The following is a 14316-nucleotide window of genomic DNA, read 5'->3' on the forward strand; positions in this document are numbered from 1 at the left end:
GCAGGTTTTGTCTTGATAGGTAAGCTGATTCCATACAATTTTTATTTTGTCTGTATTAATTTTAATTCTCAGGGCAAATGCTTATTGACTGATAACAGGATGAGAGCTTAAACCAGCCTGGCTCTGTTTGATCTGAAGTGTTGAAAGAGGGTCAAAGTGCACCATCAGCATGAAGCTAAGACAGCAATCTTTGTTGTAGGATGTGACTTTGACTTCTATAGTCTTTTACAACCTTAGAAAAAAGAAAGCCGCATAGCTACTCTTGGGGCAGGGGTTAAAAAAAAAAAAGCAACCAGCACAGCCAGTTACACTCTTTTGATGTAAAAATAGTGCTTACTATCAAATAAGCACCTTTGATATCACTTGCCAGTAAGGTGGTTTGCTGTTTCTAAACTGTGGATTACGTTTTTGTTCGGATTCCAATAGCTTCATGATAAACCTGACTTTGCATCATATTGCTCTCTGAATTGGTCCTTGGAGCTGAAGCTAACTTGCTACTAAATTAGAAGTGAATGAGTTAAAATATTCAACTCTTGTATCAAAGAAATAGACCTGTAAAACTGTGGCTTGAAAAATGCGTAATAGTTTTTTGCCACTGTTATTTTGCCATGATTTTTATTAACTGGGATTTTGTGTTCTTTGATAAAATTATACTACATGTATACAGCGTAGCCTCACTGAGAAATTAAATTTTTAACAGTTCAGAGTTTTTTTTTTTAAATCCCAGTGTCCTTCCTTGAGAGGTAGTAATATAAACCTAAGCTCCTAAAACGTGCTAGCAGTCTTAACTGTACAAAAAACCATTTTATGTAAGTGATCATAAATAGTAAATTATGTACAGTAGCTGAAGGCAAGTTAAAAAAAAATTAATCAGCTCTGATTTTATTATGATGGTGTTGTTTGCACAACTCAAAATGACCAGTAATTATCTCACAGATGCATAGTAATTATAGAGTCTAAAGGCAGATGTTTCCTTTTCCTTCACTGCCACAGGAGTCACTCTTCAGAGTTGTATTGTGTAACATTCTACTGTGGCACATAAACAGTACATCTTTATATAGCAAGGGACTCCCTTATCCATTCGTATTTATATATAACACTACATATGGGTATTATGTTTAAAGAATAGTTTGGCAAAGGCAAGTATTCAAACATTAGGAAGCGCTGGAATTAAGGTTACACATGCAGCTTTAATTCAGTCTATGCATCTGCGTTGTCATAGACTTTAGTTTATGATGGCACGCTTTTTTTTTTTTCCAGGATGTACTCTGTATTCATCATAGGATGGAAGTACTCTTAGGATGACTCTTATGTGTAGGAATTCTGCTGCAGAAGTTGTAAAGTGTATAAATGAATAAAACAGGAGATTGCACGAAGAGAGAGGATCTCTTATTCAAAAAGCTGTGAGTGCTGCCTTGGAGATTGAAGGGTGGGCACAAGGTCACTGTGAACGTGCTGAACAACTGGCTTAAAACACTTTTTATCTTCCATTTTCTAAGTGCCTGACTCAAAGCATGTAGTTGGGTTTACAAAAGTTCTCAAGCTGCCATTCACCACTGAACTCTGTGTGTGCTGTGGTCTGAGTATTACTGATACGAAATTCTAATAACTCTTAAAAATCAGATCTCTGGCATCTAAATTTGACCTCGGTATCAAAGTTGACCTCCTGGTTTCAGTTTGCATCTTGTGTAATGGGAAAGATCATCAGTATTTGTGAAGCAGTCACATACTGCTGTAGTGATGAGCACCACAAAACAGTCTAAGAAATAATAATTTCTTCTTCACACCAGCATTTGAATAGCTTGAAACAAGTTAAGTTCTGGGGCTGCCCACTGAACAGAGGGTGACAAACCAAAATATTGAACAACTGTTTATGGAGTGAATATCACCCATCATTTGCACTAAATAAGAGCAAGACACGGGGGATGTAATAGTATACGGTCACATCATTATGACTGCATCGTGATGTACAAATAAACAGGCTGAACTAAGGTTGCGTGGTGAACCTTGAATCTGGGATTTGGTGGAATTCTAGTGCTTGACTTTGCAACCTCAAGAAAAGTATTTTAACAAGAACTTTGTGTTTAATTTCCTACTGTTGTTAAAAAAAGGTAAACTTAAAAACAAAGCTCCGTTGTGTGGCTCATCAGCAGGTTTTGACGCAGAAAATACTGCTATTGGATTTCAGAGAGAGACTGACGATATTTGTGTTCCTCCATATGAATCAGTAACACAGGGGAAGAGGTATTTTTTTCTAGAGGAACTATCAGATATTTGCTAATGGCCAGAGCTGGGGTGAAATTTCCATTTCCATGTGCTTTCTTGTGCTCATTCTTCCTAAGCGTGGCTCCTTCTGCCCCGTCTCCTCCAGACTGCTCCTGACCACTGGCTCCTTCCTGGCTGCCCAGTCCTCACTCCTCTGCTGACCTCAGCCCTTCTCCTCTCGCTTTGTCAGTCCTTGCATCACTCCTCTGTGTCACAGCCCTTGCACAGCCCTTCCCAGGCTCACCTGGTCAGTCATCTCATTGCTCTGAGGCACTTGTTCAAACAGTCTCTTTGATTCCTGTGTCTCCCTGTGGCCTCTGGTTCCATACTCCATGCGTACCTTCCTTGGCTCTTGTCTCTCTTCTTGGAGACCTTCTCCTCACACACAGTTCCCACCCTCCTTGTTCATCAGAGTACCTTGTTCAAAGCCTTTTGCTGAGGCAATACCAGTTTCATGTCAGATCCTTAGCTCTCCCCTGATCTGCTCTCTCCAGTACTGATGGTTATTAGTTCGAGCTGTTACCTTGCAGGTCCATTTCTCCTCTAGTCTTTATCCACAGAGTCTGCTGCTCCCTTAAACACTTCTCAACTGCAGCTCCCGGACTCAGCCAGTCCCTGTGTTTGTCCCTCAGGCTGTCAGTGCCAGTGTATTTCTCCAGCCCTTTCCTCCAGTGCTCCGGTTCCGGTGTTTGTCCTCTCTCCATTCAGATCGTACGGCTTCTTCCTCTTGCTGGCTGAGCACGGCTGAGCGAGTCACGGAAAGCATAAAAGAAATGGTCTCCTGCCTGTCAGGTCTGGTGCCTGCCCTCCCCTGCCCTCCATGTCTCTTGCCCGCACTGCCATCAGCCTGCAACCACAGCAGGTAACTATTAGATGGAAAGATTGGTTTTGCCTCTGTATCTCCAAGCTGGAAGGATCCTGCTCAGCTCGTCGGTGGGGATGGTAGGTGTCCTGAGAGGGGAGGTAAGAGCTGCGAGGGTGGAATTTGCTTGGTCACTCTGTGATGGTGGGGTATTGGTCCAGCAGCTGTAAGATCCCTGAGACTTTTGAGAGGTTTTGTTGAGTGGGTGCCAGCCTGAAGAGATTTTAGTCGATACATTGAAGACATTTTAGTTGATAAATTCAACATAGCTTTGTTAAAAACAAACAAACAACCAAACAAAAAAATCACATTGGTAGTCACCTGGGCCCTAGGAATAGTTAAATCAAACTATTTAACTTTGCAAAGAAGGACTACAAGCAGATGAGGAGAGATTAAAAGAAGTTGACTTGCTCAGCAAAAACAAAAGAGGCTGAGAGGAGGTACCATGCAGGCTATGAACGCATCAGGGAAACAAAAAAGTTATTTAAGGAAATGAACACTGTTGTTGCAAAAAGCAAAAGACCAGGAATAAGTTTCAGGTCGCAACTAGAGGAATATTACTTGTAATCAAGAGAGTAGGTTCTGGAGCAGCTTTCTCATCAAGAGCAACGAGCTTAGACCCAAACTTTAAAAGCTTTACTTTATACTCCCTGATGCCAGGGATAGCAGATGATATTTATATCTGAGAGACTTGTCACTCTGACAAATGCAGACAGATTTTAACAAAGATGGCAAAAGCCTATGTCCAGCTTAAAGGGTATTCATATTTGAAGTATCCATCCCAAAGCCTAGAGTCTTCTCAAAAAAGATCACTGAGATATTTTTTTAGTGTTGACAAGTAACAGCTGGATATTTTCATCATCTTGCTCTCAGGCTTCTCAGTCAGCCTTTGGCCAAAAATCTTCAAGAAAATTCAACCTTGGGCAGGGAATATTTTCAACCAAACATAAGATAAGGCAACTTAAAATGGATTTTATAAGAGAAAACAATCTGATAATTATTAACAGTATTACTAGTGTTATGTAATTATAAGAACCTGTATTTTCAAATAGTTAAATATTGATTCATTGCTGGACCAAGTCCTGAAACTTTGTTTTTAAACATGGGATTGAAACAGTTTGAAAAGAACGAATGTTTAATTCCGTAAGGAGGGAAAGTTATCAGTCAGGAATGTTAACAATTGTTACTAAAAGCAGAATATCAGTACCACTGGTTTAGATTTTCATTATGTCATTTAAAAAAATTCTTCTAAGTCCTCCTTTTATTTTTTTCTTGAAAACAATCTGTGCCCATCAGAGATTCAAAAGCTACTTAGAACTTCGGTTTGCTCTTTGCTGTCCAGAGTGTTTTCATACTCCGATAAACCTTTTATGGCAGGAGTAATTTGGTTTGCTATTAAAACATCTCTATAATATAATACAATCTACAATGAGAAGTTTAGAAGGCTGAGGAAAGTATTTGAAGCTAGATGATTTCTTGTTCCAGACTCTTCCTCCATTACATGCTTGGCCTTGTAGGCGTAGTAAGCAGATAAAACTCTGTGTGCCTTCCTCAAACCTTAGTTGTTCTGTCACCTTATTCTCTTTTGTGTCTGGCAGACTAGGGGGATCTGAATGGATGCAAGGTAGCTGAAATTAAAAATTAATACAAAATTTATTTTTAGGTAATGTGAAGGGGTTTTTTTGCAACAGTTCTATACAGCAGTCACCTAAGGTATACGCATTTCTTTTACAGAAATAATTCATGATTTTGAGACCATGAAAACCTGACATTTTAGGTATTAATATCTATAAAGCATTAATTTTGAAACAAGGTAATGATAATTGTAATGGAAGCAGCACTTATATCTTGCTGATGGTTTTAGCATAAAACTCAACTAAAATACCTATTCCCCATGCTGTAGCTTCCCAGATACTCAGAGCTCAAAATATTATCTTCCCATCTGCAAAACCTTCAGTACCTTTCTGTCGGCTTCTATAATGTAGGTAAGCTATTTCAAGATTAAATCCTGCAGTTCATTTTGAAAAACTAAATAGAGGAAATAGGTGAGGAATAAAGGAATGGATTAAATATGTAACAATCAGGTCTGTCATGTTGATGATATTGTTTTTCAAGTGACAGTCAAAAAGAATCCACATTTTTGTTAGCACAGTTTTACTAAGCAGATTTAAAGAGAACTTTGGCTTTGGCACAACATGGCTAGGTTAAGCGGAATGTTATTTGGCCCCACTTACGTACAGGTCTTGGTTACACTGAATGAAGGATGCCTTGCTTTCCAATGTATTAATTTGAAAAAGAAAAAACAACAAGCAGGTTTTCCTTGCACAGCAACATACTTAAATGCCTTATTTTTCACTTGTGATGACTATCTTCCTTGGTGGAAGTTCCTGAGATCTCTGGAGATTATCTTGACAGTATCTGATCCCTCAGCTCATCTCACAGTTAACAGGGAGTTACAAATGTGGAGCATCTCTCAACTTTCTGCTCCTGAAAGTACACGGAACAGAGGCTCTACTTGTAGCATAATATTCACTAATTTCTTTTTTTAGCTACTAGAAGATGGTATCACTTCAGACCAATAAGTACTTGAAATTTGGTGTATCTCTACAGAATTGGTACACAATCTGCATTGTGGTTTCTGTTGCCTCCATTGCACATGTCCTGTCCAGGGACTACTTCAATATTTTACCCAGTTAGTGCTTGAAGCAGAACGTATAAGCAGTCATCAGAGCAGGGATCAGAACCCAGCACCACCTCCTCCCTGCAGAGAGCCTTGCGTGCTCTGTTGCAGAGCGCTACGCTCCCTCTTCCTCTTTCTCATTCCACACCAAAAAATCTTGAACTCTTTTTTTAACCTGTACCACTTCCGCAGCCAGGACAGTGTTGCAGAATAGTCTCCAGGCTGGCTGCTGGGAGATGAGGGGTTGAGGCTAGGTTTCAAGCTTCTTATGGCAGTAAGGAAAAGGCAAACAGCTGCTTCACTTCTTTTATGGTTCAAAAGAAACTAGTGCTTCCTGCTGTTATGAGAGGATGACTAAGGACCAATTTCAGGAGAAGGTGTGGGGGTGTCTTATGTCCCTGAAGAATGAGATGTTGCATCATCCTGGGTGACCAGGTTTTTCTGACTATTTAGCTCCTACCAAAACCTCAGTTTTGCATCAAAACATCAGTTTTAGATGTGTAAGTAGATGGTTATCCAGTAAACGTAGTTTGATGTTACAAAATGGTATTGCAATGTCCAAGTACATACGTGGATCTAGCCCTTTATCCATTTTGAATTTTGTGTTCTCAGATAACCTATTTCTGTCATGAAAGCTGCCTCCATAAGGTTATTTTCAAAGTGGGGGCACGGTAGAGATTGATCTAATCGCATCCAGAAAAGATCCCATCTCCTTGCGAAAACCTATGGAAGCGTCAGAATTGCCTTGTATGAATAAAATCACAGGCACAAAATGCATGTGATAAACACTGAATGCTTATTCCATCTTCTCCTACCTTTTGAAAGAAAGAATGTAAATTATCTCTACAAAGCAATAATTTGTCTTGATGTTTAAAAAGCCTAACTGTTCGCAAAGGTAGTTTAACATAGAATCAGATCCTTGATGCTCTGGAGTTTCAGATTTAGTGTATTTGCCTTCCAGCTTTCTGCTTATTGCTTTATAACATTAAATACAAACCCAGAAACTCTGTAGTTAGTTTGTAGATCCTGGTAATGTAGGCACTTTCAAGTATGGACGTTCTCTTAAATGACTGGTACAGAACAAGAGAAAAATATTCATTTAATATGGCTGCGTCTCCACTGGTGGATTTTTTTTTTTTAAGCTTAGCATAGTTGGTTTTACATTGCCCTTGTTTGTACCTTCATTTGTGGGTCTGTTTTGAATTTTGATCATTTCTGACAACATGCAGTCCCAAGGGACTTGCATAGCCTGATTACATACATTGGATGTTTTGTATTCTGCATTACTTTATCATCTAATCAGGTTAAAGCGGTAAAGATTTACTAATGGGAACATTCAGTTGCCCTAGATTTTGTCTTAAATTTATTAAGTTATTTTACTCTGAAAGTTGATCCACTTCAATACCATTCAATCTGGGATGTTAAAGGACAAAAATAGCATGTTACATTCAACTGATATTCTACATTATTCTAAATTAGGAGGAATTTTGTTGAAACACAGTCACTAAAACCATGATTCAAACACTTCATTTCTGTTCATATTTATCCCTTGCCCACAATGAACATTGTGAAAGAAAAAATGTATTCCAGGAATTCTGAGATAGTTTAGTATAAGTGAAATATAAATAACTCATAGCTAAACTGGAACTTAAATTTCAGTCAATGTTGACCTGTACTGCCCAAGAGCTTCCAAAAACCAGCGTGAAAGGACCCACTGCAGTGGAAAGTCTTATCAAAGATAAGATGTGAAAGTACAAGATATTTGATTAGAAGTCAGTTGGCCAGTGCAATCTCCAACGTCTCATAAAGTTGGGGAATTTTTGCAGTATGACGATAATTTGGTATCAGCCTCTCGGCAGCTTTTCCCAGCTGTACTGCTTGACTGAGTTTAAAACCTGACCTCTGCTAATGCGTCCGCCTCGAGGAATGACAGTGCAAAACCCACTGGTGTTCCTGAGGGATCCGATGATCCTTTTTAGGGGTGGCTTATCTGATATATGGTGTTGTGCGTTACCTTATACCATTTTCCAGCTACACCGTCTTCCACCTAGTTTCCACCTGATCTTATGCAGTGCCTCACCTATGACAAACAGTCCTTCTTTCCCTCCTCAAGGGAAATCACACCCTGGTACTTGGCCAAATCCCTCTTACAAGAAGTATACTAAATACTTCTTTGAAATCATCCCCATTACTGGAAACCAGCTTGCTTTTATAGCACAGTAGCAAGCCTGACTCTCAGGCGGCTGCTGCAAATCACCTGATCACAGAGAAAACCCTAGACACTGGCAGAAATGAGTTTTGCTCTCCTAAATGCTTGTCCTGAGCACTTTGCCTCCCGAGACCCAGTGGTGAGGACTCCATGTGCAGTTTGCACCCCCCTGCGGTACTGACGGTGGAAAGATGCATTAAGTTTAATCCTGTACTTTGAATGCAGAGAAAACTCCACTTAGATTTGCTTATGTATGACCAACAGGCTTCAGTGCACAGGCTGTTATATGCATAACTGCTATGAAAATTCAACAGCTCCCCGCTGATCGGCAATAGAGGCTACAGAAAAGTCTTTAGGCTAATGAGCAGAACGAATGCATAATCGGAGGCATAGAATAAGCAGCTATAGCATCTGGGCTGTGACCTTATGGGCCTTCAAGCTAAGAAGGGTCAAGACCTGACCCTCACTACGTCCCAGAGTAGGCTAAGTAAGGATGTGTCTGATCAATATTTTAGTGGCTATAAAAGACACTTCACTCACGTACCCAAAAAAAGTGTTGTGTCTTATTAACAGTCACATTTTTCACTTGCATACAGCAATGTGCTATATAGAAAAATAACAGAAGTGCCTTACATCTTTTGATTTTAACAGAATATAACTGTTTTTTTTTTTCACATGCTGTCTTAATTGGCAGCAACTTTTCAGGATAGTACAGATGTTCTGCATTATTCTGTATTTTTTAAACCAGTTAATATGTTGCTGTAGTCATGGAATGCTTATTTGGGACTTACAGTTATGGCATGGAAAATGTGTTTGCTAGAAACAAGCAATCCAGTGGGATGAGTGACTGCGCAAAAAGAGAACAATTACAGACTTATCAGAGCTATTAATTTACTCAAGCAAAACAAAGCAGTTGTTCAGTTCATTGTAAACATCTTTGGAATAGCAAAGTCGAGATTCTTAAAAATACTTATGTGCTCAATAGCTCTGTGTACACACTACTTGGAAGCATCTCCACGCTGAACAAAACAGTAGACTGTAGTTCAGTTAGAAGCTGGCATTTCTTAGATGCAAGTTTGCTAGATTTTGCTGTTACGAAGAATTCCTTTCCGAGTTTCCTACCTTGTTCTGAAAATGAGACAACCTGATTCCTTACCAGTGAGTAAGCTAAAGTGGGTTTTGTTCATTCATTTTGTTAATGCATGCATTAAGTAAGGTAGAAGGACAACTTAAAAGAGGACAGCTAGTTGCAATACACATAGATGCCGAAGATTGCTCTACCATTGCCTGTTCAGTTTGATTTCTCAAAAATATGGGAGTGGGCTCTTCTCACATAGCCTATCTTCCAGTATTGTAGTACAGCTGACCAGAGGACAGTCTCCTTTTCCCTAAAATTGACATCTCAGTCGAGAGTATGGACAGTATGTTCAGTGGTGGATATGGAATGATCACTCAATAGTGCTTTTGGTGTCTAAGGGTAGAAGGAACTATACAAGAGTTGTTATAAAAAATAAGAATGGGCTATTAAGGCCTCTTTTGAGAAAAGGATATCCTACTGGATGAAAATTATAGCATACTTTCAAAGATAAATCTGAGTTGAGAGATCTTTCTTCAAAGCTTCAATAACAACTGCTATTGTACTTTGTCCTTGCATATTCCAAGCTGCTACATAAATACTAACAAACTATGGCTATAGCACCCTCACAACGCTGTGTCTAGGCTCTAATTTTTATATTACAAATATATATATTTATTTGAAAATATATATATTTATTTGAAATGCATATACTTCAAATTATAAACTCCAATTTTCATATTATAAACTAGAAATGAAGAAGCTGAAGAAACTGAAAGGCAAAATCTGTCTCCATGGGTCTGTGTGATCCAAAGATACTGAGGGTTGCTGAGCAGCCCATGAAGATACAGGCCCGAAGCAGGATGCTCAGAGCTGGGATTAAAGGGAACACTTTCTCTTTTATGGCAAAATCTGGAGCTAAGGACAGGCCACAAGAAACCTAATCCCTGACTAAGCACATTGGGGCCCTGTTTGCCCCACCTGGTACAGCAAAGTGCCCTCCATGCCCTGCAGCAAGCTGTGCATGTCCAGGTCCCATCAGGAAGACACCTAGCTGTGACCATCCTGCTTTCTGAAACCCTACAGGGAGTTTTAGCTTATTATATAAACTGGAAGCAAAATATTCCCAGCACAAGAACTAATTACGAAGACAATCAGAGCTGGGATCAGACATCTCATGTTTCTGGTTTTCCCCACTTACCTCTTGCTCTCTCCACATCACAATACAGCGAACAAGAATTCAGTTAATTGGTTTTATGTATTCATCCCCTTCCTTTCTCCCCTTCTGAACTTTACAATGAAGTACTGTAGAAGGAGAAAAGAGGGTTGGAATAGAAATGAAGGAGGTCAGGAAGAGCAACCACTAATAAGAGATAAATTCTTTTTTACCAGATTATTTAAATGTATATTATTGTACAGTTTTATGCATGGCAAAGAGTGTATCACTTCGTTACTCTGGATTATGCAGGTTTTGAGTTTTAAAATGGGTAAAATACCCCGTAATGTAATAATAACGATTCACTTGTCCACCCCATGAGAACTGACAGTAAAAAGGTTCAGACAGCAACAAATTTTATCAGATCTCAGTCACAGTACAAATTTCTTCCATAAGTAAAGGTACATTTTAAGCCCCTCAAAAAGAAAAAGGCTACAAGACAAGCCTAAAATATTAGCTGGTTTAGTATCAAAAAATCTGGAATCTAGATGGGCGGAATGAGGGCTGTCTCTGCATAACAAAGTATACTGCACCTCTCCAAGCTGCGAATAGCATACCCCTAAAAATTAACATCGCACCTGGACCAGCATCAGGTTACACTTTTGGAAGACTGTCACAGTAGCTCCCACATGAAATCACAAATCAAACCCATCGTTTTCTAGTCAGGTGCCCTGGGGAAACCACAAGTCTCTCCAATCAGAAAATGCAGAGGAAGAGAAATAGCACCTTGCCCCCCATCACGCCTTGATAACCTGTGTATAACACTGTATCCTAAATTCTCAACGTGGTATGGAAATGCTGTCGTTCAGACTTCTCCGTTTCCCACTTCACCCTAAACAGGGGAGTCAGAAATGGCAGCAGTCCTGTCCCTGCACTGCATCAGTGCTCATTTACGCTCCTGGAAGCTCTCTTTTTTGGGTGGCTGGGAAGTCTGAAGGTCTGTATGGTCTGTAAGCCGAGACCAGCCGTTTGCCGAAGCCGTCTTGGCAAAGCGTGACCGAAAGCCGCCTGTCGTGCCCCGCTACCCAAAGGGGCTGCTCTAAGAAGTCGTCTTCCTTCCTTCCCTCCGTCCCTCCCCGCCGGCCGGCGGCGCCGGGCCACTCCCGGGAGAGCGGCGCAGGAGGAGGGGGCCCGGCGGGGCGGTAACAAAGAGCCCGGCGTGGGCTGCCCGCGGGCGTGGGTCTTTCCCAGAGGCGGATTTACATGAGCGATGTCACCGGCAGCTGGGTGACGGCAAATCTGTCCCTCGTCCTGGCGGGGGAGCCAAACGCTACCGATTTGCAGCCCGGAAGGTTGTTTTTTTTTCCTGGTTGTTGTTGCTGCTGGGTTTATTGTTGGGAAGCGGGAGGCTCATTTGGGAGCTGGTTGCCCAGCCGCAGGCCACGGCTCGCCCCATCCATCCCTGCAAATGCAAACCCACTAAAGACCGGCTATCCCTGGGAGGATCACCCTCGGCGCTCCGCACACGCACCCCTCTTCCCCCCTAAATTCACGGCAATGGTGAGCGGCGTCCCTCTCCCCGACCCTCTTTTTCCCGTGAGATGCTTTTCCACGCCACGCCGGGGCGGGTACCCGCCGGTGCTACCGGAGGCCCCGCGTCCTGAGCTGCTCCCCACGCACCCTGTCTGTCTGTCTCCCCGTGCAGAGCTCCGGCAACGCGTCCTACCGATGCTCCATGTCATCCTCCGCCGATTTCTCCGACGAGGAGGACCTCAGCCAGAGGTCGGGGACGGTGTCGCCGGCGCCGGGGGACACGCTGCCCTGGAACCTGCCCAAACACGAGCGGTCCAAGCGGAAGATCCAGGGCGGCTCCGTGCTGGACCCCGCCGAGAGGGCCGTGCTGCGCATCGCCGGTAAGGCGCGGCCGGGGGGTGACGGGGAGGGTGGGGGGCAGAGGGACCCCCGGCCCTTGCCTTTCTGAACGCGGCCCCTCCGGGTGGTGACTAAGCTCTTTGGCCGCGTTTTCCGGCCGGGTGAATTGATGCGTGTGGGAAAGCGAGCCGAAATAGGCGCAGGTGCGCCCATTAAACTTGCATGCGAAAACGCATTCGCGGCGCGGGGCTGCAGCAGCAGCGTTGCCATTGCAGCTGGTGCCGGCGTTTCGGCTGGGAGCCCCCGGGAGCCCGCCGTCTCCCCGGGTGGCAGCGGCGCCGGGCCGCCCGCAGCGCGGGGAGAGGCCGCGGTGGAGGCGGCCGATGCTGCCCCGCGGGGTGCGCCGGGCTTTGTCCGTGCGGGGCCGGGGCTGCGCTCGAGGGGCACAGGGACAGGGACGGCGCTGCCCGATGTGCCGGAGGCGCGGGCGGGCGCTGGTCCGAGGCCCGGCGACAAAAGATGTCGAAAATAGGGCGGAGGTCTGCTTCTCGCCGGCGAAAGCTGGAAACCGCTTGAAAATGCATCCCGAGAAGAGACGACGGTCCTCGGTGCTCCCCGGGGACACCGCGGTTTCCCCCCACCCTTTTGCGTGTGCCTCCGTGGGTCCTCTCCCGGGACACCCATTTCCCAGAGTAACGCATCTTAACGCCGCTGTTGGGGGCGGCGGAGGACGCGGAGGACGCGGTAGCAGAGGCTGCTCTGCGGCACCGGGCTCTCGCCAGCCACTGAATGCAGCCGCGGGGGGGAGGTTGCGGAGCCGGCCCAGCCCGGCCGCCGGCCAGGCTCGCTGCCGCCCCCCGGGGCAGGGTGGCGGGGCGGGGGCCCGGGGGCAGGAGGGACCGCTCAAGGGCGGGCCCGGCTCCGGGGTCAGGGCCGGCAGGCGGTGGCGGGGCGCAGGCGCGGTGGGGACACCTGCGGCGGGGCCCGGGCCGGGGCCGCGCCTGCCCCGCCCCGCTCCACCCCACCCCGCCGCCGGGTAGTGGGGGGTCCCGCACCGGCCAGTTGCCAGCGCCGGGGGCTGTCCGCGGGGTCCCTGCCCGCTGCCCCCCCCCCCCGGTGGTGTCCGCGGTGTTGCGGCCCCTCAGCGCCAGCGCCGCAGGGCGACAGTGCACCCGCCGGCCCCGTCTGTGCCGCAAGCGTCGCGTCCCCGCCCCGGCGGCCGCCACCCTCAGCGTCCCGGGGGGAGGCTGGGGCAGAAACAGTCGGGGCTGGCGGGAGGCGGCTGAGGGCCCGAGCGGAGGCAGAGCTGTCCGGCCCCTCAGGCGGTGCCTCGGCGATGGGGCTAGAGCCCGGGCGCTGCGGCGGGGAGACCACGGCCGCCGCTGGGCTGGGGCCGCCCCTCTCCGCGCTGCGAGGGGCGGCTACCGAAACCCGAGAGGCCGGCGAGGGCGTTTCCTCGGCCGGACTGGCAGCGCCCTCCCCCCGCTCTTCCTCCCTCCCCCCCCGCCAGCCGGTGGGTTTTTTCTTGTGACGTCCGGCTTCTGGGTGCCTGGAGACGCGCAGGGAAGCGGGCAGGGCTAGCTCCCGGTCATGGCTCGCTACCTCTCCCCCAGCGCGTATTTCTACACCGAGGAGCAGGAGTACCTGCAAGCCTACGAAGATGTCTTGGAGAGATACAAAGGTAGGGCAGCGCTCCCCGCAGCGGGGCCGCCGCACCCGGGCGTGGCGGCTGCGGGCACAGGGGCTCCAGCGCTCCCCAGCCGGAGCGGAGGGCGGGCCGGGGGGCGGCCAGGTGCGGCCGGCGTGGGGGGAGAGCGATGGCCCCGAGTCCCTGCGCGGTGTCTGGCGGGGAGGACGGACGTCGGCGGCTTCTGCCATAAGTAAAAATACCGTCTCCTCAGCGGGTGAAACGCACTTTCTTGTATTTAAAAATCTTTTTTGAGTGAAATACGGACACGATGATTTACGTTTCAATGTGCATTTGTCTTTAAAGCCTCAGTTTATTTTGACCTTTTTTTTTTTTTTTTTTTTTGTGGTCAGGCAAGGAATGGTCTTAGTTCGTGTAGCACCTGAGTGTTTTCATCGAATGCACAGAAATACAGCAAAAGGGCCTTTATCCATAACAGAGATGTATACAGCTAAATTTATCTTGCCAGAAATGTAAATTACGTTGCTTTCTTAAATTAATCGAGATGGA

At 45.7% G+C, this 14316-nt stretch overlaps 1 protein-coding gene across 10 annotated transcripts in view; it reads left to right on the plus strand.

The window, feature by feature from the left end:
* The window catches only part of DST (dystonin), a 326171-nt gene that overhangs the window by 21592 nt on the left and 290263 nt on the right, over window positions 1-14316 (plus strand). For 5 of the 10 annotated variants that reach the window (XM_068410453.1, XM_068410484.1, XM_068410470.1 and 2 more), the window contains exons 1-2: window positions 11611-11807; window positions 11953-12160. In XM_068410453.1, coding sequence (XP_068266554.1) covers window positions 11805-11807; window positions 11953-12160 — 211 coding nt within the window. In that variant the 5' untranslated portion in view covers window positions 11611-11804. Of the gene's footprint in view, window positions 1-11610; window positions 11808-11952; window positions 12161-13675; window positions 13801-14316 lie in introns of those variants that run through there. The other 5 variants (XM_068410492.1, XM_068410501.1, XM_068410542.1 and 2 more) reach the window with 2 other exon arrangements.

The sequence above is a fragment of the Nyctibius grandis genome, chromosome 1 (assembly GCF_013368605.1).
Source record: "Nyctibius grandis isolate bNycGra1 chromosome 1, bNycGra1.pri, whole genome shotgun sequence".
NCBI classification, from domain to species: domain Eukaryota; kingdom Metazoa; phylum Chordata; class Aves; order Nyctibiiformes; family Nyctibiidae; genus Nyctibius; species Nyctibius grandis.